This window comes from Rhamphochromis sp. 'chilingali' (assembly GCF_963969265.1).
Source record: "Rhamphochromis sp. 'chilingali' genome assembly, chromosome: 2".
Lineage (NCBI taxonomy): Eukaryota > Metazoa > Chordata > Actinopteri > Cichliformes > Cichlidae > Rhamphochromis > Rhamphochromis sp. 'chilingali'.
In genome coordinates this window covers 37,257,164-37,282,565 of record NC_137930.1, presented here as the reverse complement: position 1 = coordinate 37,282,565, position 25,402 = coordinate 37,257,164, and the positions used below count along the sequence as shown (strand labels likewise).

Sequence of the window (25,402 nt, the reverse complement as noted above, 5' to 3'; positions counted from 1 at the left end):
AAAGGAGTGGAAACTTCCTGATAAACGGCTCATTTGCAGCTTTGTAAAACCAAATAATTTTCATATGATTCAATGCTTCTTTCAAGATTCAACATTCAAGAACTTTGTCAGTACAACAATATACACAGTATACAACGTACAGTGGAACCCTGACTTACGAAAGTAATTCGTTCCCGAGGGTCTTTCGTAAGTGAAAAATTTTCATAAGTAGAAGCACCCATCGCTCCTTTTGAGTGAACAATAGGCTATAGGCTAATTGCTAACTGCAACAACAATACGTTGTTCAAATGGAACAGCGAAGCACAAGTACGAAAGCCAAGGGGGTTGTCACATGATTCGGAAGGCATTGTGGGCCTTCTGGACTCAGCCAATCAGAGCCAGCAGATTTTGTTACACGGGCATTTTGCCGTAACACGGGCAGAAAGATTGCCGTTAAGTGCCTTTGTAACTTGAATTTTTCGTTAAATGGGGTATTCGTAAGTCGGGGTTCCACTGTACTGAAATGCTGTTTCACCCCAAGCCCTACATGGTGTATTTATAAGAATATAAAAGATCTATCTGCAAGAGATAGAAAACTAGGAATTACAAATAAATAATAATGATTATTTGTTATCGTTATTGTCTTTATAATAAAGATTAAAAAGTACTATTACTAAGTATACAATACTATAATAATAACTATACAATACTAACTGTACAATAAACAAAGATGGGACAGAGACAATACAAAGTGGATTGTGCAGTAGGTATTGAATAGCAGGTTCAAGTTATGGTCAGGATATTGTAGACAAGACAGGACGAAGGCATGTGTAAGGTCCAAAATGTGCAAATATAGTATTATGTAGATGTGTTCAGTAACCGTGTGACTGAGTGTGACAAAGTGGAGGAGCAGTTATAATTCTCTCCATTTGTCCCACATGTGTTTACTTTTTTTGCACATTGTACACGTTATTCCGTTTCTATGTATTTGCTATGATTTGCTATTTGTCAAGTAACATTGCTTCACTCACTATCCCGGGTTTGTTTGTGTAAGCGTTTTGTTGCCGGCAAATCAAACATTCTGCAAATTAAGACAAATACTAAGTTATGTTTCTTCATACTTTATTATGTTACAGATTAAGTCATTTGTTCATACTTACTTTGTTTGTCTTTTCAGTCGTCATAAGGGTCAGGTGTGGGAAACGCCCGCCTGGCATTTCCTCATTTTAAAGTCCTGATGATGTCACATATGACACCAGCAGGTCAAACCAAGTGGAGGGGTTTCTTTGTCCATAGAGATACTTCATTTTGTTTGTGTTAAGGTTTAAAGTGATTTGTTGAATGTTTTTCCTTTCGTTAATACTGCCATTTAGTTGTGTAAATGTGCATATTAGAAGTGTGTAGAGGTTTTGTGTTTTTAGATAATCTGTGTAGAGTTTTAGATCCCTCAGTTGAGTGAGTGGTACTGGCTGGGCAATTGGAGGGAAATTGATGGCCCTATTTAAAGCCAGTCTCTACCAGATGCAGGAGAGAGGAGAGGTGAGCTGTGTCACCAGATCCATGTTATGTTGAGTTTTGTTAATTGAATTGATTTGGGGGAAGTTTTGTTAAGTTACATTAAATTAAGTTCACTGTAAATAAATTGCTCACCTTGGAAACCTAAAATGTCTGCATAGTCTGCTTCCCTACCACCTTCTTTGACGTTCGAGTCTGACTACTTCACACTGAGTGTGCAAATAAGCATGTTGTTCTCAGGTCCAGTTTGTAGTGAATTTGTACAAGTTTTTATTGTTTTTGAGTCTTTTGGTGAGTATTGTAAGACGTTTGTGTATATCAGTTGTTTGGTGGTAGTGAGTTGAGGGCTCTGACTGCTTGGGGGGTGGGGGGGAAGCTCTTGCAGTGTCTGGTCATTATGGTTTTGATGTTGCAAAACCGTCTGCCAGATGGAAGGAGGGAGAAAGGTGCATCTGAGGGGTGGAAAGTGTCCTTCACTACACTGTTCGCACGTCGGATGATGTGTTTGTTGTAGAGTTGGGAGACGGGTGGGAGAGGCCTCCAGTGATCCTCTCTGCTGTCCTCACTATGCGCTGCAGACACTTCTTTTCAGCAAAAGTATTGTTCCCGTACCAGATATATATTTTCTTAGACACATCTATTTTGCATTTGTTTGAATGAGTTCTATATCATGTTCTCCCCTTGTTAATTGACTGAATATTAGTCCACGGATCATTGAGCCTTCTTTGGTTGTATTTTTTTGCTTTTTCTGAAACAACACTGTGGATTTTTCACTTTAAACATGAAGAGTGAGTTAATATTGTGGGCATGTTGACACTGATGCATCTGACTTTAAGCAAGGCTAAAGCTCCACTCCGTTGGTCCAGAGCTGTTTTTATGTTAAGTGGATTGCTTAGGTGGACATGGTGTGTTGCTCTTTAGCGTGTCTTTACAGCTGGTCACACTGAAATAAAGACCCTGTTTATTTCTTACAAACATACACGGAGTTGTTGGAGACGGCTGCATTTACTGGAGTGCATTCTTGTAACCATCAGCTGTCTTTGTACTTCGCATGGACACATCAGGAAGTCTTGGTCTGGATATCCTGACAAATTTCCCAGTAATTGCCTTTTTATTAAAGCAGCTGCAAAACTGTAACTTAACAGAACTTTTAGACTTGTGCATTTATGAAGCCAACTCGCTTGGAAGAAGTTGTTTTGATGGCATGCATACCTGCAGTGATGACAGGTGTCTTAAAGGATATATCCGTGAATGCAGGAGTGACGCAGAGCATTATTTGGCATTGTGTGTTCCTTTGGCGTGGTGTTGTTTGACTGGGTGATGAAAGTTTTTCTGGTTAGACGGACTGTTGTTTAGAATAATTTGACTTTTTTAAAGGTGGCGTTTTTGCTGAGAGATGGTGGAAATGCCAAGTGAGGTCAGAGCAGCAAGTTTTTACTCTACACACTCGATCCCCCTCTTCCTCTCCCGGCCCTCCCGTCATCAAATCTCTGTGTTCCCATGTTTTCGTGTTTGGACTTGTATGTTCAAACAAGGCCCATTCAGCCAAAACACCCACTGTAAATGGAGAGCTTGAATAGAAATGAACTTCTTATATAAATCTCTAGCTGAATGAAAACTTTTAGGAGCGATCTGAATATTACCTTGTTTGTTCAGTCTGTTTGAGCAGTTTCCTGCTGTTTTTGTTGAGTGTATTATTATCAGTATAATCACAGCAAGAGTCTGAAGACATACTCTTACTGCCCCATTTTTTTTTTCTTTCCCTTTCTATGGCTCTGCTTTATCTTTGATGGGACATAAAACCTTTTAAGCAAAACGGCTTTATTCAGTGGCAGTGAATACATAGCTATTAACCATCTTGCATGTACAGTATATTGTGTGTTCGTTGTGTGTTAAATATGTTCATCCCTGTTTTTTGTGGGTCAGACATGAAATTCATGTGTGCCAACAAGTCATTGGTGGAAATTTTGCTGCAACTGTTAATTAAAGTTGTGAAATACTGTTGACGAACACGACGCATGGGAACACACTACAGGCTGTGAGGAGGGCGGGGCTTAAACATGTATGCACAAAGCGTGCCGAGCTGTGTTCCTGGTCTGTGAGAAGACTTCTGTGCTTACCAATTAATAAATAAATAGCCTTTACAGAGGCTCTGGCAAGGAAAGCATGATTAATATTTAATTAAATGTTGACACCGAGCTGGTAATAAATAGTAAATGTAAGCTGGCAGAACATAGAATTGGGCAATCAGTTACAAGCTATGGAACATTTCCTGCAAAAACGCTGTTACATGAACACTGATTGTGGAGATAAAGGTGATAAATGCACTGAGACATAACATGTCGTCTGGTTTAGAAACCTTTGAAACCATGGTTGTGTAGACTGAAGACTCAATGACTAAAATATTTTTCCTTTATGACTTAAGAAGGCTTTAAAACTCGATTTTCTTGCCCAACAAGTGGAAAGGAATTTCTTTGTGTGGCTCACATTCATAATAGGAACACAAGAAAAGCTGGTCCAAGCCGGCAATGTCAGCTGTCAGATGGGCCTGTTACATGGCAGACGTGTTGACGTGTCATTAAGTACACCTGTTTTGTAAAAAAACAAAAACAATATTAGCAAAAGCTCCAAGTGTGACCAAAGCTTTGAATCTGAATGAGTTGCTTGAAATTTAGCTGCCACTGATTTATTCATTGTGCAGTTTTAATTTGACGTAAACCTCTTTTTGGGAAGAGCGCTTGCATACAGATAGACAGATGTTTAAATTCAAAGTGGAAAAAGTGTTCATTAATATGAAGACGAAGAACAGGATGCTGACTGCACTATAATTGCCTCGAGTGGCCTGCTAAGCTCTGTTTGGTACATTTCTGTGTCTCCTGACATTGTTCAGTGCTTATGTTTGGTTTTTGGAAACCAAATTAATCAACCTTATCAGCTGTGCTAAAAGACTCTTTAACAACATTAAACATTAAGCTGATTGAGCGTGCCAATCTGAGCTTGGCGCCTTTTAATCAGGAACTGTTAGTCAGTCAGATGTCAGAGGGAGATTTCCCATAAAATGGCCAATTCATTACATTATCTATCAAAGCTGAGGTAAGACCAAACAATTTTATTTTATTTTTTTTAAAAAGTCATGTATGTTATAGTTATAACCCTCTAGTTTATTTAAAATGAACTATGGCGTCATGCATATTGCCTCTATTGCCGCATATATACTGAAACAAGGTGTTAGACACAATGTTTAAAAATTTATTTGTGGCATGAAATCACAAGCTTATTGGGTAACAACTTATCAATTACAAGTTGTGAGCCCATGAGCGTACAGTTCCACATTGAGACCCGCCTTTCTTTGTCACATCCAGTTTTCCCCCCCACACAAGATTGTAACAATGGAAACGCTCATCTCGAGGCTTCAGAAACCAGTGGATGACATCATTGTAGCTACATCCACCTTTAATCTGTCTACAAAAGATGGACACACATTGATATTATGAAAATAAATTTTCATCTTTTGGATATTTAAACCCTGAATTTGTGCTTTCTAGTATTAGCTGACAAAGAAAATAAGCTATAAAGCTTGGTTAATTTCTTGGTTGATTAGTTACTTGCTAATAAGTGCTAATTAACATACCATCCAATATTAGAATTTCAGTCACCCAAAGGTAAATGGGATTAATTACACAAATAAAGTTATTATTATCATATAACTCTATTACAAATGTTCCAAAAGACACAAAACACAGTTGAGGTCAGAGACTGGTGTAGCATGAAGACAGGTGGCAGCTATTCCCCTTAAAATACATAACTTTAAACTTTAATAATAAATGGATGAGTGGGTTTTTGTTTTTGTTTTTTTGTTTTGTCACCAGTGTACAGTTGTCACTAAGTCGCTACAGAGATCAACAACATTTTGTACCAGGCTGTAAATATGTTTCTGGTCTAAAATTGCACATTTTAACTATTGGCGAGGATTTCAGGTTGCTACCTCATCAGGGCAAACTATATTTTGAAGTGGATCTTGTGCCTCGTGCTGTTTTGTGAGACTGGATGTTTCCCCGATTCTCTTCTTTGTCGTGGAGAGTGCAAAGTTGGCAAAAGAAATAGTCACATTAGGAAAAAATGAAAACTATGCCAGGTTTAAGTAAACTGGAAAAATGTTTTGTTAGAAAGTAAAGTTTATTTATACAACTCTTTTCAGACATAAGTCTCAAAGCACTGTACAACAGTTAAAATACAATATCAACAGAGAAAACCAAATCCTGTATATTTCCATCCTGTAAATTGCACTCGGCTTGGTTCATTTCTGAAGATGTGCTTTAAGACCTCTGTAATTTCCAAAAACAGGTGGACACGGTAGTTTTTAGGGAACACGACGGAAACAAGAAGACAGAAACGTTTCTTTTGTGAGGAACTATTATTAGCAGTCGATAAATAATCTGTGTTCCACTGAGTAACTGAACCGCACAGAAGCACATAGGTTATTATCTGTGTCATGCCATTCAGTGCAGCGGTAAGACCAACAAGGTTTGCTTTATTAAATGTCACAGAACCACACCTCCCCTTCAGATAAACTTTTCAAACACAAGACTTTGCTTTAAACTCTGAAAACTGCTGTTGGAGGTTTGTCCTGCTGTTCCAGTCGTCGCAAATAGGCTATAAAAAGCTCATCCTTAATGAGAGGTGGTGATGACAAGGAGGGAGTGATTGCATTCCTCACATGGACACGATCACTTCGACACGGATCCCACGTCATCACACTGCATCGTTTTGCTCATGGCATTTGTCAGTCAAAGTAGGGAGAAAAACAGAAGTACAGCTCCCTTCTTGTGACTGATTACTGAGTATTAATGGCTATAATGATACTACACGTGGGCGGTCAGTTTTCCGGCCGTGAAAACTTTTAGAGTTGATCAGTCAGCTGGAGGCAGATCTGCATTTCCTGCTTCAGCTGCATTCCTGCTCTTTTCATATTCTTAAGTCAGTGTGTGGCATCTGTAAACCTGTTAGACTTGTGACTGCTGTCACAGCTTTTTCCCCCTTCTTTTTCCCCCTGCAGTGTTCTTACTTTCACTTCTTCGTCTGAGAAACTGAGGCCTGTGGAACCATTAATCCTTGTCAACCTGACCAATTTTTTTTTTCTTTTATTTATTGAAATATTGTTTTAAATTTATTTAGATTGTTTTCATTATAGTCAATGCATTTATTTACAGTTTACTGTGTACATTATGGAAATCTGAAGGCCCCATTGATTTCAACTGTACTACTTTGTATGATGCATTATAGTGTTTGCATCATCTTCCTCATTTATGAAACAGACTTGGAATTAAAAAGAAAAATGCAAATCACGACTTCATGAGCTGTATATAAATGATGGATGCAACGTGTGGGTCTGAAAACTGAGGCCAGAACAAATTGTATAATTATTGTACAAATAAAATATGCTGAATCTGAGGGCTTATGTGGAACGAGCCCTAAGGAAAACTGTCAGTTTAAGTTTCTGGAGATTGTCTTAAAGAAAATGTAAACTCACAATCTTGATACTAACATATGTAAGAGGCCCCACATCCTGAGCAGGTTAGCTTTTAGCATTGGTATTATCATCTAAGTCATATCTAGTGTCTGATGCATCCTTAGTATAAACCTTTATTCAGGAAATCACACTACAGATCATTCATATATTAGTTTTGTCTGGATTAAACTGATCTGCTGACTCCATCTATTCATTTATGTATTCATTAATTTTTTTTTTTTTTTTTTTGTAAGCAGGTCTGGAAAAAAAGGCACCTGGTGCATCATTGCAGTCGTTGCACAACGTAGCTGTTGGATTGATTGTTTTTAAAAAGTTGCAGAACTTCTCAGAAACGGTCTGAAGACTCCACTGTGAAACAATCTGTAAAATTATTATTGAACCTACTGATCTCTTCATATTTTTTCCTTTCTCAGAGATAACTGACCCGCCAAGATGAGTCGACGACGTGTCGACACCCGGAGCTCCCTGGGGCCTGATGATGAGGTCATGCCATACAGTGACGATGAGACGGATGACGAATTGGAAGAGGAAAGCTCTGAAGGGGAAGAAGAGGCACCAGAAAGAGCACCGCAACCCCAAGTGGAGACAAGACCCACTGGTGAGTTATTCAAGACGTGCGCTGATCCTTTTTTTTTTTTTTTTTTTTTTTTTTTCTCCTTCTGATTCAGGGGATGAATGTGTCATTTTATAGCAGTTTTCCTGTTTCAATTTCTATTTCTCCCAAAGTATTGATCAGATTTTAATGGACATGAGATTAATTTGAGGTGAATGACAAATATGTTTGAGCCTCCTTAAATTCTCAGTGGATTTTTAAGTGTTATTAACATGTGCATAACTAATGTCACTATAAGGCAAATAATACTGGTTGATGTGTGGTTAAATGTCCTAGCATCACATCATACTGTGACCCACTTTTGGGGACTTTCTAGTTTCTTCTGAGAAGGTTGATTCTGTTCATCTGGACGTAGCGTTTTTAGTGGGAGAAACCTTTCGTTATTCATCCAAGTGACTTCTTCAGCCTCAGCTGACTGCAGTTTTCCCCAACCTTATAAACAGTACATTTGCACAATGACGGAAACTAGCACCACTGAATGAACAGTGGGCTGTAAGGTCAGTTCCTTGATTATTAATATGCAAATTGTTATGACCATTGATAAGCTGATGTTTACTGTAAGCCTACACACACAGATCAGTATTTAAGGGGTTGACTCTCATTATCCACTGGAGCATAAACTGAGTGTCATCAGGACGCTACAACACAGAGCGAACACCATCCCCACTGACAGAGAGACAGCGGCCAGGGAAGCAGAAGAACAGCACATCAAGAAGGCCCTGAGTAAATGTGGTTATCCCAGCTGGACTTTTGTCAAAGCTGGGAAGGCGCCTAAAGAAAGCTCCAACCAATCCAGGAGAGAAGGACAACCGCTGCCTAAGTGAAAACCTGTAATGATCCCATATGTGTCAGGAGCATTGGAGCAGTTGAGACGCATTTTTTCTAAACACCGGGTCTCTGTAGCTTTTAAACCCCAAAACACGCTGCGCCAAAAATTGGTCCACCCCAAGGATCGGGTCCCCGACACAAACAGAGTAACATAGTGTACGCTGTGAAGTGCCAGGAGGATTGCCAGGAATTATACATCGGGGAAACCAAACAACCTCTGGTGAAGCGGATGACACAACACAGAAAAGCCACCTCGTCATGCCAGGACTCTGCAGTCTATTCACACCTACAGGCCAGTGGACACTCTTTCAAGGATGAGGATGTACACATCCTGGACAGGGAGGAACGCTGGTTTGAGCGCAGAGTCAAGGAGGCCATTTACGTGAAAAGGGAAAGACCATCTCTGAATCGAGGAGGGGGCCTAAGGGTACATCTGTCACCATCTTATAATGCTGTGATTGCAGCCATCCCCGAACTCTCTGTGAATGGTACTAGTGGCCATTAATCAGTGGTTGTTGATCAATGGTTATGACAGTTTGCATATTTATGATCAAGGAACTGACCTCCCAGCCCATTGTTCATTCAGTTGGCTGGTTTCAGTCACTGTGCAATGTCCTGTTTATAGGATTGGGGAAACCTGCAGTCAGCTGAGACTGAAGAAGTCTCTTTGATGAGTGACGAAACGTTTCTCCCACAAAACGCTACGTCCAGATGAACAGAATCAATCTTTTTTGATTTACTTACCTGGATGATTGAGCATATGCATCAAGACATTTCTAGTTTCTTGATTTTTACTTTGGAAAATTGAGTTGTTCTGTTTTTTTTTTCTTCTTGTTTTTAATTTAACTGGTGGGTGAAGTTATGTTGATTACATCCATCTTTCACATACAGTCTGTGTTTTAGCCTAACTTTCTAGAGTATATAAGTAACAGACATGTTATTTATTCTATAGTTTACTTCATCAACATTAGGTATATTTTTAAAACACTGTCTTTTTTTTCTTTTTTTCTTCTTGTTTCGCAGACGTTACCTGGAAAGTGAAAGCCAATGACCGACCCTATCACCAGCTGCCAGAGTTTAAGAAAAAAGTCTTTCTGTGTATAAAGAAGAGCAAATACTCTGTAAGTTTAGACATTACGTCAGCAGGCCATTTAATGTACTTATCTGCAGATTGACTGTTGGTTGTGGTGTAAACCAAACCCTCAGCATATAGAGCTGAACATGGCACACCCTAAACAAATACCAGGGCAGGTGTGTATTTTCCATCAGGCATCCCACTGAGAGGGTGTTTTATAAAATATGATGTTTTTATTTTGTACGCTGTTCAGTTATGAATGGAACTGTAGATGAATAATGGGATGAGGTGGATGTAACTCGATGAGGGTTGGGCGTGCTACACTGGAGTCAAATGAGAAAATCTTGTTCTTTGATTTATGTACAGCTTTTGTTCATCACACAGTTCATTTGTTAAATTTGTCTCCCTTCATGTGGAAAACCATTTAAAGTAGTTGTTGCTGGCTGTGTGGTTTATCCTTCTGACAGCCGGTTAACACGGAAGAGATTTTTATGCTTCGTGTCACTGGCCTTTGTCAAGGTTGAAACCTGATCACCCTGCTGGGGCGGCCTTTCTTTCACCAGCAAACACAGTCAGATACGGTAGATCCTGATGCCAGGAGATGTTTAAAAATACTCGTAGCTCTTCTGTAGTTCTGTGGATCTCTAGATTGTTTTGGTATTAGCTGCCCAAAATGGATATGCTGCCTTCTCTACTATATAATTGAAGCCACATAGTGTTGCCCGGTGGTGCTAAAGTGTCATAAATTACATTATAAATAAATTACATCAATACCACTGCATAATAACCTGTTGATGACGCCATATTTTTTTGTGTGTTAATCTAAAGAAGTACAAGTATATTCTGAAAAAGTTCACATTTAATGCATGTAGTAAACAGATGCCAAAAGCTTGACGTCTTAATAAAAACAGGTGCAGTCCTGTAAATTAAAAAACAAAAACAAAAAAAAGCAAAACACAAGTATGCACCATGATTTAGTAGCTTCTAGAGTTCATTGATGTGTGTGGGCATGGTAAAATCTTAAATGGATCAGTTCTTATGTAGCTCTATAATACTTCGGCATGAAGAGGAGTTTATGGTTGACTTATAATACCCAAGTCCTGTGGCTGCGAGACAAGATTGTGTTATGGCGTGAATAAAAACCTGAATGCTTCAGACTAGCAAGATGCCAAAACGTCAGTGCGTTTCTTACTGTTAATTGCTATAAAAGTGGTTAATAGTATGTAGTTTCTCAAAGAACTGGACATATTCCTGAGGAAATACTTCTTTTTTCTCATATTGATGATGACTGAGATCACTAGCTTGAATAAGACAAGTTTGGAAACCTTTCCCATTTTCTCCCATGACATTTTGCAACAGAAAATGAATTTTTATTAAAACAAAAACAAAAAAAACCTGCTTCACCTGCAGGTCTTAGTCTAAAAAGCAATCCGCTGTTCCAGACTAGAACCTTTGGCTAACTGCTTCTGTTTGCTTTGATATTTATGTGAAGGTTCAACATAACACAGATACAGAATGGAAGCATAGCCTCAGATAGAACAATGTCCATCACCCCATTGGACACCAGCTGGGGGAATCTGCCCTGAGCCAGCTCTTATCATTCAGCACCAGTAAGAAGAGAGTCTGCCCTCTGTGAAATCAAACTCTGAGCTCTCCCACAGTGGCAGAGCTTCAGTGTCTTGCTCAGTGGAAACCAGGTGTAATAAGCAGAGTTTAGATGGTTATCTGTAAATGAAACACAGCATCAGCTCAGTACTGACAGCATGATAAGTTTACAATTTCTCAACCCTACTTTCTGCAGAGCATCTTTGTCTTTCTAACCAGAATCGAGAATTTTATAACTCTTGCTTTATCATAAACATGTAGTCTTCAAGCCTAGTCTGAATTTACTTTTGTAGTAGAATTGAAATCAAGTTGTTTTTAAATAAGCTGCCAAAATAAGCTCTTGCGTTTAAAATGACTCGTTTTTTTGGAATAGAGAAGTAAGCAAATTGTTTGTTTCTTTTCTCTGCAGGGAAATGCCATTAAGACGTACAAGTACAATTTCTTGACCTTTCTGCCCCTGAATCTGTATGAGCAGTTTAGGAGAGTAGCCAATGTCTACTTCCTGGCTCTGCTCATCCTACAGGTATAAATATTACTTCTATGCATTATCTGTTTTATGACTGACAGTTTTGCAAAGAATGGGGATCAGTGAGTGCCACCAAATGTCTTGTTTGTTTAGATTATTCCAGAGATTTCTACTCTGCCCTGGTATACTACTCTGATTCCCCTGGTCATCGTGCTTGGAATCACCGCTATCAAAGATCTGGTGGACGATCTGGTAAGATTTGGTCTTTGGAAGACATGCGAGGTTAATTCTTCTGTCATTGTCTTCTCGACTTGGCCCTCAGGTGCAAACTTGCTTACTCTCATTGTTCATCTTGGCAAAACAACATGCAGCATTGTTTTAATCAGTTCAAAAAAAACCTAGCGATATATTTTCAGTTTCCTTTGTAGAAGAACGAGGAAAAGGTTCAAGTTGACTGGATGCTCCTACAGCTACTCTGCATAGTTTTTGATTGTTTTATTCTTCATGTTCTTATGTCTTTTTACTTCAGGCACGCCACAGGATGGACAACGAGATCAACAACAGGAAGTCTGAGGTTCTACTAAATGGCAGGTTGGAAGAAAGCTGCTTATTAAATTTTTTTTTTTTTTAAATCAATTTAAAAAAACAAAACAAAACCCATTTCCCCTTTTTTTTTTTTTTTTTTTTTTTTTTTTTTTTTTTTTTTTTTTTTTTTTTTTTTTGTGCTTTTCTCTTTGCTTCAGGTTTCAAGAGGCCAAGTGGAGGGAAATCCAGGTTGGAGATGTGGTTCGTCTCAAGAAAAATGACTTTATTCCGGTATGATAATTCACCCAAAGTGGGGGTTTTTCCTACAAGGTTGCATTAGTTTTAATTTAAATCAGCCAAGCTCACATAATGAGCACACACTTAATTTATTTCCTTCAAAAATCCCTATTACGATGTGAACTGAATTTCAACTTTTTTAGCGCTATGGGACTTTAAGATGAAATATTATTACGTGAAGACCAATAACCTCACTAAATTGATGTAATCTTTAAAATAATAGTCTTCGTTAGAATCAGAAAGCATTATCCAGGATGTGTGTGTGTGGTTTCAGTCACTTTCATGATGTAGTAAATTCAGTGCTCAGTTTTAACTTGAGATTTCACAAACTAATGGGTAACATCAAACAGCTGCATCCATTTTTATATATATTTAACTGTAGAGAAAAGGTACAGAAGAAAACTCAAAGATGGCAAATGGACTTTAGAGGGACATGCTGAGGCCATTATGAGGTTCACTGTTACATAAACTAATGTGTCATCTACATACGTTTACAAAAATATAATCTTCAGTGTATAGTCATTTTCTTTATACTTTACTTAAAAGGGACTCCTGATCGATCCTGGAGGCACTCCACTCATCAAATGTATTTGGATTAAAATGTATCCACATCTGCTAGGTATAAAGAAATGAGCTGAATAAAATGATACAGCATTGCATAATCCAGAACTTAAAATATTAGCTGATTGATCATTTAGTTTTGAGCAAAAGCGAAAGTCTTAAGAAATCGCAGATGTGTGCCTTGAATCCTTTGAGTGCTTTATAAATTTGAAAACTCAAATGTTTATATTTTCAGATATTTTATATATATATTTTTCACTCTGTAGGCTGACCTCCTGCTGTTGTCCAGCTCCAACCCAAACAGCCTGTGTTATGTTGAAACAGCTGAACTCGACGGGTAAGAAAGAGGGGGAAAACGCCATGTACTGTGCTATCACCATATATTAGGTTAAACTGTACAAACGATGCAATGGACTGTTGGAGTAGAGTACTGTGTTTGAGGAATTTCTATTTAATCAGTCTTTTTCCCAAGTGTTCAGTCAACAAATTACTAACTGAGAAGAGAAGAGCAAATTTGAAAAGCCTTTTCTAAGAACCAAACAGTCTTTGCTCTGGTGTGTGAACGCGTTCTGCTTTTAAGAGGGAACACCTTTAAATCAAACAGATACTTGTATATGTGGTGCAGTTAGATCCTCCAATAGAACGTGTTTACAGTGAATGGGAATAGAAATGAAATGAAATAGAAAGTGATACAAACAAGATCATAATCATTTATTTATTTTTTGCAAAAACAAAGAAATGATCTGGGGATTTTTCTTTGTTTTTAATCATTCTCCCAGATGGGGTTGGAATCAGTTCTCAGGTCTTTGTGTATATATTGTTTTCCCGTTGCAGCGAAACCAACCTCAAGTTTAGGATGGGACTTCGAGTGACTGATGAAAGACTTCAGGAGGATCATCAGCTCGCTGACTTCAATGGTAAGAACTGGATCACCACAACACACTCATTCAGTTTGAATCATGCTTACAGAAACAAGCTATTTCTTATTTTATTTCTCTGAACCAACGCCTTTTTTTCTGTCCCGTAGCCCTGATCGAGTGCGAGGAGCCAAACAACCGTCTTGACAAGTTTACGGGGATGATGCTGTGGGACAGGGAGCGCTACCCTTTGGAACTGGACAACATGCTGCTCCGAGGTTGCAAGATAAGAAACACTGACTGGTGTCATGGGCTGGTCATCTTTGCAGGTGTGTGTTTGTTGTTGTTGTTTGTTTAAAAAGTATATAAATAATTAAATATAAATGTGTGTGTTATTGGTTTTTGTTTCTAACTCAATACCAGATTGTACTTTCTTGTGTTGTAGTTTGGCAGTTCCTCTTCTTAAAACATTGGTATTTCAAAAGTTTGGTTAATTTGATTGTAAAGGTTAAAATAATGAACGTATTTTACTGACTTCTTGTTGTAGGAGGTGATACCAAAATCATGAAAAATGGTGGCAAGACGAGGTTCAAGAGGACCAAAATTGATGAACTGATGAACTACATGGTTTACACAGTAAGCTTCAATCACCATTTTAACACACAGTGTATATTTATTTTCATATCTATTATCTGATGCACCTCCTCGCCACAGACTGAGGTAAATGTTGGCCTGTATGACTGAATGTGTAAGCCCAATCTTCCTGAAGGCTTCTGTTTAAGTGATGCAAATATGCTATTGATGATGTTTGCTTTTTCTGAATATGTTTTGAGGTCCCCCCCCCCCCCCCCCCCCCCCCAAATTTCTTGCACTGACACTTAAACAATACATTTGCAATAAGTAAGTCAAGCCATACAAGTAGTATATGAAGTCTTCTCAACAGCTATTTGGTGTCTCTCTGTTACTCCTCACCATAGATCTTTGCACTGCTCATCCTGGTGTCCGCGGGTTTGGCTATTGGTCACACATACTGGTATGAGGCTATCGGCACCAAGGCCTGGTATCTGTTCGATGGCAAAGATCAGACCCCCGGCTACAGAGGCTTCCTTAGCTTCTGGGGATACATCATCGTTCTCAACACCATGGTGCCCATTTCGCTCTATGTCAGGTACATAAAGCCAGACAAAATTAAGTGAAAACAATTATATTAATGCGTTTTGTGCTCACTTTCAGATTTGTGTGTGTTCAACAGTACACCAAATAAAAGTTTTTGTGCTTTGTCTACAGCGTGGAGGTGATTCGCTTGGGCCAGAGTAAGTTCATCAACTGGGACCTGCAGATGTATTTTGCAGAAAAAGACACCCCAGCTAAGGTACATTAACACTTGCATGTTTGTTTTTCAATTATCTTTTTTAACTGATTTTTTTCACCGCACTTTTATGCTGTATGTTGTTGAAGGCCTGTGAGTGTTGCCCCTCAATTAAATGGCCATTTCCGGTATTCAAGAATATAATGACGTTTAAACAGGCGAAGAGTATTTGTGGGAGTGTTTCGTTTTTTTTTGTACCAAACCAAAATCATATGACATAAATGAAGAATATATGCTGTTTTGTGGTAAACCAGACCTTTTTAATTGGAGATTATTTTGTGAAAATGGCAGATTTTCCACCCTCAGTTGATCACTACAGCTCTGCTGCATAAACTCCTTTAACTGTCTGCAGGCTCGGACCACCACCCTGAATGAGGAGCTGGGTCAGATCCAGTACATCTTCTCCGACAAGACAGGAACTCTGACGCAGAATATCATGCAGTTCAAGAAGTGCACCATCGCTGGACGCAATTATGGTACTGAGGAGTTTTTGTTTCACACAAGGAAAAAATAAGATTCAGGATTGGGAGTTTTACATACCCCCCCCCCCCCCCCCAAAGAAAAGCCACCTGTGATGTTCCGGTGTTGGTTTTTAGCTTAAAGTTACCCAAACTTTAAGCTACACAGGTAATAATGGCACATAACTACCGGCAATGAAGTTTGTGCCAAATACATGTTTTTGATTAATGGTAACAAAAGAAAAGCAGCAGTTTCCTGATCAGTGGCCTGTGGCACAGCTTTGAGGGAGTTAAAAGATCGAATCAAATGCAAATTAAAGCAGAAAATGAAACAAATACATGAATCTAGGAAAATATGTTAAGTAAATTCTTGGGTCCTGTATCAACTCTATTTAAAACCTCTCATTCCTGTCTTTCAGTGTGTTTTTTGTTTTTTGACAGTTGCTGTACTGTGGATTTGTAATTTTGGCATTAAAAGTTTGTTTTGTGGGGGGTTGTCTTTGGTTTTTTTCCCCACAGGTGATCCAACTACTGCTGAGGGTGTGTCACTGGAACGAGGAAAGGTAAAATCTAAATAATGAGTTGAAAGAATTTTCATGAGTAGAAACAAATTAAATGTCAGTTCGATCTTCAGCAATCTGTAAAAATGGTCCCCAAAAAACCCTATAAACCCAGGAAAATGGAAAGTCATAAAACCTTTTTCTATTTTATGTCAGCTGGTGGACTGGAGCTGGAACCGCTATGCTGATAAGAAGTTCCAGTTCATAGATCATTCCCTGGTTGCCCATGTCCGATCCAAGAAGGATAAAGATGCCATGGAGTTCTTCAAACTGCTCTCCCTCTGCCACACCGTCATGGTGGAGCACAAAGACGGTAATCCTACAGTCACATAATATAGGTCCTATTTAAAAAGAAGACTGCAGGTACTGACATCTGCTTTTGTACTGTCCTCTCAGATGATCTCGTATACCAGGCAGCATCTCCTGATGAGGGCGCCCTGGTCACGGCTGCCAGGAACTTTGGTTACGTGTTTCTGTCTCGTACGCAGGACACCATGACCATCAGGGAGATGGATCAGGAGATGACCTACGAAATGTTGGCGCTTCTCGACTTCAACTCTGACCGCAAGCGCATGTCTATCATCTGTACGAGCACACAGCCTGACATAATGTCCTTAAATACTTCTTTAGATGTACAGTTATCTGCATACACATGAAGCTGCAAGGGAAAAAACCCCATCAAACTTTGAAACAGAAACAAAACAAAGTACCAAGTTACTGAAGGATGCGCAATGAATGAAAAACTTGATGAAATGCCACCTAAAAACTGAATAAATCAAGTCTTCACTAAATCATGGAAGGATTTTATTATGTTTCTACTCAAAATGCACAACTGGCACAGAACTCAAAAGTATTTGAACAGTTTTACTTGTTTTGGACAATCTTTAATATAAATGCATACGTAGTTAATCCTAAACATATTCTGTAATTTCAATATGTGTGGATGCTGCATGACCTGGACGTGGATCCAGATCTTGTTAAAACCGTCGCTACTGCACCACATGCCATCCTTTTATAGTGTAAGGAATATAGATTGTATATAAATGGGCATATTGCTTCAGGGCCTAAAAAGTGAAACATGTGACTTACCTTCTTTCTAGTTGTCAGCAGGCGGCAGCACCTCTGGATGCAAAAAGAAGTGCGGTCATTTAGAAATCTAAAGGAAATGACCCTACTTATATCTTTGATTTCAACAAACAGGTTCCCGATGACTTTATGGTCTCAGTCAATAGTTTCATTCATAGTTTTATTTCTCTAAATTCTTATTTTTAATTTAAAGTGAAATAGAAAATAAAACAGGGTTTGTTTGTTTGTTTGTTTGTTTTTTGCAAACTGGCAAAAATTACAAATTTCAAAAAAGGTTTCCAAACGTCACTATGACTACGGTCTTTTTATAGAAATAACTAAAACAAATAAGAGCAATATTATCAAAGCTATTTAGACTGGACAGATTGGACCTGCTACTTTTGACTTTTTACCTCACTGAGACTTCTGTCTAATTACCGCTGATCTTTCTATGTACTGTCTTTTTAGTGAAGTTTCCCGATGGCCGTATTCGTCTCTACTGTAAAGGAGCAGACACTGTCATTTACGAGCGTCTCTCCCCCAGCTCCAAACATAAGGAAACCACCCAGACTGCTCTTGATGTGAGCTATTGTTTAATCTCATTTGCAGCATGCCAGATGCTGTCTTTTTCTCTCAGGAGTAAACAAAGTCAACATTTTCATGTTATCAGGTCTTTGCCAACGAGACCTTGCGGACACTGTGCTTGTGTTACAAAGACATCAGCGCTGAAGAGTTCGAAGCCTGGTCCAGGAGACACAAAGAGGCCCAGGTGACCATGAATGACCGCGAAGCTGCCCTGGATGCTGTGTATGAGCAGATCGAGAACAACCTGATGGTGAGTGGGAAATGACTACGCTTTAGTTTCTATATACATGTAGACTTCATTTGAATGTTTTAATTAAAAAATCTCTTCTGCTAAAAATCTATCGGATTTTAAAGCAAGAAGCTCCCGTTACAGCTAGTAACGAGTTCTCTTGCATTTAGCTAATTGGAGCAACGGCTATTGAGGATAAACTACAGGATGGAGTTCCAGAAACCATTGCCAAGCTGGCTAAAGCAGACATCAAGATCTGGGTCCTGACTGGAGATAAGAAAGGTACCATCACCCCAAAGTGCACAAGAAATAAAACACCTGTATCACATGAATAACAGCGACATGCCTGAGCTGGTTAAAGTAACAATTTGGATGAATTGAATCTGAACTCGTGTTTTAATCTTCATAATTTATCCCCAGAAACGGCAGAGAACATCGGATATTCCTGTTCACTTCTGACAGACGACATGGAGATCCACTACGGAGATGATGTCAAGTAGGTTGACAAGAACATTGCAAACGACATCCCAAGGCGGACTGTCCCTGCAGACTCAATTAAATTCAGTTTTATTTATATAGCGCCAAATCACAACATCGTAGCCTGAAGGTGCTTTATATTGTAAGGTAGACCCCACAATAATACATGGAGAGAAAAACCCGACAATCACATGACCCCCTATGAGCAAGCACTTTGGCGACAGTGGGGAGGAAAAACTCCCTTTTAACAGGAAGAAACCTCTGGCAGAACCAGGCTCAGGGAGGGGCGGAGCCATCTGCTGCAAGCGGTTGGGGTGAGAGAAGGAAGACAGGATAAAGACATGCTGTGGAAGAGAGACAGATATTAATAACAAATGTGATTCAGCAGAGAGGTCTATTAACACAGTGAGTGAGAAAGGTGATTGAAAAGGAAAGACTCAATGCATCATGGGAATCCTCGGCCTACACCTATTGCAGCATAACTAAGGGAGGATTCAGGGTCACCTGGTCCAGCCCTAACTGTATGCTTTAGCAAAAGTAAAGTTTTAAGTCTAATCTTAAAAGTAGAGATAGTGTCTGTCTCCCGAATCCAAACTGGGAGCTGGTTCCACAGAAGAGGGGCCTCTTCTTTTTTTTTTAAATTTTTTTTTATTTTTAATTTAATTTTAGGTTAGATTAATTTCCATCCATCCATCCATCTTCATCCGCTTTATCCGAGGCTGGGTCGCGGAGGCAGCAGCCTAAGCAAAGATGCCCAGACCTCCCTCTCCCCAGCCACCTCCTCCAGCTTATCCGGGGGAACACCAAGGCGTTCCCAGGCCAGCCAAGAGATATAATCTCTCCAGCGTGTCCTGGGTCTGCCCCGGGGCCTCCTCCCGGTGGGACATACCTGGAACACCTCACCCAAGAGGCGCCCAGGGGGCATCCTTGTCAGATGCACGAACCACCTCAGCTGGCTCCTTTCGATGTGGAGCAGCAGCTGCTCTACTCTGAGCCCCTCCCGGATGGCCGAACTTCTCACCCTATCTCTAAGGGAGAGGCCAGCCACCCTTCGGAGGAAGCTCATTTCTGCCGCTTGTATCCGCGATCTCGTTCTTTCGGTCACTACCCACAGCTCGTGGTCATAGGTGAGGTGAGGTTCGACTAGCGGACGAACTCTCCTTTCCAGCACCCTGGCATAGACTTTCCCAGGGAGGCTGAGGAGTGTGATCCCCCTGTAGTTCGAACACACCCTCCGGTCCCCCTTCTTAAAGATGGGGACCACCACCTGGTCCCCATCACAGATGTAAAATTTTCTTTTTAACATGTAACTTGATGATGATGATGTGTTCCATCATCAAGTTACATGTTAAAAAGAAAATAACTTGATGATTGGACACATCGCCATCAAAACATCAGAAAACAGTGAAATGAAACCATTGCATTCTGTTTCCATTCATATTTAAAGTGTTCCAACCATCTTTTATACTATTTATGGCCCAACTGTGTTGCAATTGAGCACTGTTATCACCTGTATTGTGTGTCTACAGTGAGAAGCTAACCAGACGTCAGGCCAGCAGAAGGGATGACCCTCAAGCTTACCGTCGAGGCAAAAAGAAAACGGCCGAGCCTTTCTTTCCCGGATCAAACAAAAATGCTCTCATCATCACTGGAGGATGGCTGGTGAGCTTTCTTCAAAAACCAAAACTAAATTAAAGCTACTATAAAAGATGAATTGGTAGTACTAAAAAGCCTAGCCAATGTTATAGTCTAAAGATAAATGTAATATATTGCCTTTAATACGGTTTCCCTGGATGGTTTACATACTAATCTACTCTCTTTATTCTTTTCAGAATGAAATTCTGTATGAAAAGAAGAAGAAACGCCGTCGTCTGCGTCGTCTGCGTCTAAAGAGGCGGCAACCTCCAAGCAACCCTCAGGACGGACAGCCGATGGATGATTGGGAGAAAGAGATGAGACAGGTTTAACAAAAAACTTTGATTATTGTGAGTAAGAAGAATTTTTGTCTTCATGATATTAAATCCAGTGAAATGTTTCTCTCTACCGGTAGATTGACTTTGTGGATATGGCTTGTGAATGCGAGGCGGTCATCTGCTGCCGTGTAACACCGAAACAAAAGGCTAATGTGGTGAGTTTGGTGAAGAAGTACAAGAAGGCTGTGACACTGTCCATCGGAGACGGAGCCAACGACGTCAATATGATCAAAAGTAAGGACACAAGCTAACTGTGCTCACGCCAAGTGTGTAAGATTCTACGAATCTGCTCTAAGATTTCTCCCCGTCCGCTCTCCCTCCAGCTGCAGACATCGGTGTCGGTATCAGCGGTCAGGAGGGGATGCAGGCCGTCATGTCCAGTGACTACGCCTTTGCTCAGTTCCGTTACCTGCAGCGCCTCCTGCTGGTGCACGGGCGTTGGTCTTACATCCGAATGTGCAAGTTCCTGCGTTTCTTCTTCTTCAAGAACTTTGCCTTCACTCTGGTCCACTTCTGGTACTCCTTTTTCAACGGATACTCCTCACAGGTCAGCAGCACTGTGAAAGTCATCCCTTTTGATTTTATTCTGAAAAGAAGGGAATGTTTGTAGTATCATAGCCATCATTAGACTAACTTTTCATGGAGTTTGCCCATTATAACATGTACTTTAACCAGAGGTGTGGACTCGAGTCACATGACTTGGACTCGAGTCAGACTCGAGTCATTAATTTTATGACTTTAGACTTGACTTGAAGAAATGTTCTAAGACTTGTGACTTGACTTGGACTTTTACACCAATGACCTGGGACTTGAATTGGACTTGAACCGGTTTACTTGAAAAGACTTGATATTTCACCCCAAATATAAAATTTAACATGCATATTATATAGAGATTGAAAATGTGACGTCATTCACGGGTAAAACCGCAAAGGATTCTGGGAACTCGTGGCAAGAGGTACTAGCGCACGCAGGCTTTCAATTGAACTCAGTCACACAGCGATAAAAAGAAACACAAAAATGTCAAGAAGCCGTTGTATTATTAACTGCAATAGCCGGTCGCATGACAGCCACGGGAAGCCGACGGGTAAAGAGATCGGTTGTTATCGGATTACGTCGTTGAAGAGAAATTGTTCGAGCCATGTTTCCGAAGTAACAAAGACGACGGATGGCCTGGATTGCAGCCATTCAAAGACCAAATATAACGTCCCAGAACACTCCAGCTCACAGGTTAGTCTGCTCCAAGCATTTCCACAAAGGTCAGTCTGCTGTTGTAGTTAATACGTCATTTTTCTTAACATAATTGGTGATATAGGTTACAAGCAAGTCTGGCGCTGAACAGAAATTGTGGCGCTATGCTCCTTTGTTTATTGTGCATAAATAGTGAATTGTCCTGACACAATATTGCGTTTCGCTTCTGTTATTATGGTACACTGACAAAAACATATACTTTTATTCACAGGATAAAACAGGTTTTTTTGTATCACTAATTGCCCAGTACGATTACAGCATACAGTATTATTGTCACTGCTACATTTCTGTAATGCTACCAGAAATTATTTCCACTACTAATTAATTATTGTTGAGCTCAAAGGTCCTATTAATAAACTGTTAAGGAATGTGTATTTATGACGACGATTTGTGAGACTGGTAAACTTACCTTTGTTCGTACGATGGTCTTTACTTTCTACACGGTGCATTTCAAGGTCCTGCACCCATCCGTCGGTAAACTGTACCTGGGCTTGTTGCAGTGACCTGAAGTTACTAAACTTCATGAGTGTATGCACTCACTCCAAGAACCGTATGATTATAAATATGCATATAAATATGCTACGATGAGATAGCTGACTTCATCTAACTAGCAAATGTTGTCCAGGCTACGTTGGTGATGCAGTTTTTTTTAAATGTGTATGATATTTTTGTCATGCGATTTTAAAGCCGGTCCTACAACCGCATCCAAGAATGACATGCAGCTTATCTCAGAACTGTCGGTGAAAATTATTCTTGGAGCTAGGTTTAATTGAGCTGCATTTTAAAGAGGTGCAATTTCACAATTTGTGTATATTTTCTAAGTTCACTATTTTGTCATGTGTTGAGAAAAACACAGATTTAAAAATTACATGGTCTAATATTTACATTTAGCATAACTGCAACATTTTTTTTCTTTTTTTTTTTTTTAAAGACTCGAAAGGACTTGAAATTCAAAATTTCAGACTTGTGACTTTACTTGGACTTTTACACCAGTGACTTGAGACTCGACTCTGACTTGCCTGACATTACTTGAGACTTGACTTGAGACTTGAGGATAAAGACTTGAGACTTACTCGAGACTTGCAAAACAATGACTTGGTCCCACCTCTGACTTTAACCCTGTGAAAATTGCAAACGTAGTGAGTAGCTCCCACACAAAACACTGAAGCTCATTTCTGTAGAATTTTTAATCCATGTTCAAACATGGCAGAGAGTAAATGTTCTCCTGCTGGAAGACATCCACAGAAAACGCCTTTCACACACACAACCTAATTTCCATTAGTCAACATCAACTTCTCGGTTTAATGTCTAAATTTGTACCTTGGTCCTTTTGCCTAAGGGGTCGTAATGTTAACCTTCAAAGGTTTTTACTGAGCAACACCTAAAAGAATACTTTTAACGGTGCATACATCTGAATGCTCCAGTCGCACAAGAGGCAAGAACAAGATTATGATACTGCAGACGTCTCTCCTACATCTTCAATTCCTCATCCCACTAAGTAGCATGATTGCTATGGATTAGGTTGTGCAGTGAGAAGTGCAGATTTGTGGTGCTTTACTTCTAAAGTACACACTCAGTGACAGATAATACTGAACAGCAACAGAGACGATAAATGATTGTTTTTTCCTTCCCGCAGATCACCTTTGAAGACTGGTTTATCACACTCTACAATCTGGCTTACAGCAGCTTGCCTGTTCTACTTGTTGGACTTCTTGACCAGGTAAAAGCTGAATTTGTTGTAGACCAAAGAAAAGAGGGCTATTGTATCCTGCATGAATGTAAAAACTAATTATGAATACCGGTAGCTTTTTTTTTTCTTCATAATTTTCTCATAATTTCATGGCACAAAGACAGAGTTAAAGTTTAGTTGAGTCATTCTTCAGTAGATATTTTTTTCTTAATCTTAAAATTTCTTGAAACCTTCTCTTTCTTTCTCTGTTGTAGGATGTCAACGACAGACTGAGTTTAAAATTCCCCAAACTCTACATTCCCGGTCAGCAGGGGACGTTGTTTAACTACAAAAACTTTTTCATCAGCTTGTTCCACGGCATCTTCGTCTCACTCATCATCTTCTTCATACCTTATGGAGCCTTCCTGCAAACCATGGGGCAAGACGGAGAAGCCCCCTCAGACTATCAGTCCTTTGCTGTCGTTGCTGCCTCGTCCTTGATTTTTATCGTGAATCTGCAGGTTGGTTACAAATTTCTGAGCATGTGCAGTGCATAAATTTTCAGTTTTTGCTTTTAGGAATTATAATTCGGATTTTGTGACTTATTTGAAGTATTGATGTTGTCAAAATATGGAGCTACTCAAGAATATTGATATTTGTAATGGCTTTTATGTAAAATATCCTGTCTGTCTTTTCTCCTTCCTGTCTTGTCAGATCTCCTTAGATACCTCCTACTGGACTTTTGTCAACTGCTTTGCAGTTCTGGGCAGCATAGCCATCTACTTTGGGGTCATGTTTGACATCCACAGTGCTGGGATCCATGTCATCTTCCCCTCAGTTTTCACCTTCACAGGTTAGTTGACCACAGCTTCACTAATTTAAGCGGTTTGTCTGACTGTTATTCAAAAAGCCAATAAGGGTTGATGACGTATTCTAAAATTCCTGTGTTGGTTGGCCTCCAATTTAAAGCCTGCTTCAGATTAAATCGCTCCTAGGGGATCTCTGGCCAGCTGAAGCTGCAATATCACTGACAAATTACTTGTTGATATATTAAACAATAATTGCATTAAGGCAACTTCATCATTCATTTGTAGCTTTCAGTGTAGACACTCCTTACAGCTGTTTGTCAAGAAAAGTTAAGTCTCTTTAACTGCTAAATCCTCTACAAGTTGTCAGTAAGTCAGGCTTTGACAAAAGGCTTTTTATTTTCATTAGCATGAATGCAATAGCCTTCTACTAATAATTTTACCCAATGAGAATCATGTCCAAGTATTGAAGGTCCCCACATAAACCCCTCATTCTTCATTTCTCTGTTAACATGTGTGTGTGTATTTATATGTTGTGTTTATAGGGGTAGCACCAAATGCTTTACGCCAGCCGTACCTGTGGTTAACCATCATCCTTACTGTGGGCATCAGCCTTCTGCCTGTCATCTGCATCCAGTTTCTCTCTAAAACCATCTGGCCCTCTGTAGGAGACAAGGTGAGACCTCTGCCAGTGCAGCAACAAGCCTGCTGGTCATTTTCTGACCCATCAGCCTGAACCCTCTCAGGGAAGGTGGGGGAGTCCTGGGTGATGGGCAATAAGATGCTTGACATACATAAATATATTAATAAACATAAAACAACATAGCTTTGTTTTTTGTTTTTTTGTTTCTTTCATGCATTGCTTTAAATGTATGATTATCACTTACTAATTCTGGCCACAACTTTATTTCCTAACATTGATGGCAGGGCTGTAGCATAGATTATCCTAACCCACCATTCTTACATTACAATTACACAGCATCATTAGGGTGCCGGCTGTATTGCAGAATATGCAAGCGCTCTTTTGTAATTACAAGTTGCTTTTAAGGCTGTATTCTGACCATCTTTTGAAGTAAAATTGATTTCTTCTTTCCATTATGACTTTCTACTGT

General features: G+C 39.6%; 1 protein-coding gene across 1 annotated transcript in view; it reads left to right on the top strand.

Annotated features, from left to right (window-relative positions):
- Nucleotides 1–25,402, top strand: part of atp8b1 (ATPase phospholipid transporting 8B1) — a 37,105-nt gene that overhangs the window by 10,054 nt on the left and 1,649 nt on the right. Inside the window, exons 2-29 of the mRNA XM_080867567.1 lie at nucleotides 7,438–7,622; nucleotides 9,489–9,586; nucleotides 11,555–11,668; nucleotides 11,765–11,863; nucleotides 12,141–12,202; nucleotides 12,355–12,427; nucleotides 13,261–13,331; nucleotides 13,829–13,911; nucleotides 14,022–14,180; nucleotides 14,399–14,487; nucleotides 14,829–15,019; nucleotides 15,139–15,223; nucleotides 15,573–15,696; nucleotides 16,198–16,241; nucleotides 16,395–16,551; nucleotides 16,635–16,823; nucleotides 17,772–17,884; nucleotides 17,974–18,138; nucleotides 18,288–18,399; nucleotides 18,538–18,613; nucleotides 20,124–20,256; nucleotides 20,427–20,555; nucleotides 20,645–20,801; nucleotides 20,891–21,114; nucleotides 23,452–23,535; nucleotides 23,760–24,005; nucleotides 24,199–24,337; nucleotides 24,836–24,966. Of these exons, the coding sequence (XP_080723693.1) occupies nucleotides 7,457–7,622; nucleotides 9,489–9,586; nucleotides 11,555–11,668; nucleotides 11,765–11,863; nucleotides 12,141–12,202; nucleotides 12,355–12,427; nucleotides 13,261–13,331; nucleotides 13,829–13,911; nucleotides 14,022–14,180; nucleotides 14,399–14,487; nucleotides 14,829–15,019; nucleotides 15,139–15,223; nucleotides 15,573–15,696; nucleotides 16,198–16,241; nucleotides 16,395–16,551; nucleotides 16,635–16,823; nucleotides 17,772–17,884; nucleotides 17,974–18,138; nucleotides 18,288–18,399; nucleotides 18,538–18,613; nucleotides 20,124–20,256; nucleotides 20,427–20,555; nucleotides 20,645–20,801; nucleotides 20,891–21,114; nucleotides 23,452–23,535; nucleotides 23,760–24,005; nucleotides 24,199–24,337; nucleotides 24,836–24,966 (3,513 nt within the window). The 5' untranslated portion in view covers nucleotides 7,438–7,456. The remainder of the gene's footprint in view (nucleotides 1–7,437; nucleotides 7,623–9,488; nucleotides 9,587–11,554; nucleotides 11,669–11,764; nucleotides 11,864–12,140; nucleotides 12,203–12,354; nucleotides 12,428–13,260; nucleotides 13,332–13,828; nucleotides 13,912–14,021; nucleotides 14,181–14,398; nucleotides 14,488–14,828; nucleotides 15,020–15,138; nucleotides 15,224–15,572; nucleotides 15,697–16,197; nucleotides 16,242–16,394; nucleotides 16,552–16,634; nucleotides 16,824–17,771; nucleotides 17,885–17,973; nucleotides 18,139–18,287; nucleotides 18,400–18,537; nucleotides 18,614–20,123; nucleotides 20,257–20,426; nucleotides 20,556–20,644; nucleotides 20,802–20,890; nucleotides 21,115–23,451; nucleotides 23,536–23,759; nucleotides 24,006–24,198; nucleotides 24,338–24,835; nucleotides 24,967–25,402) is intronic.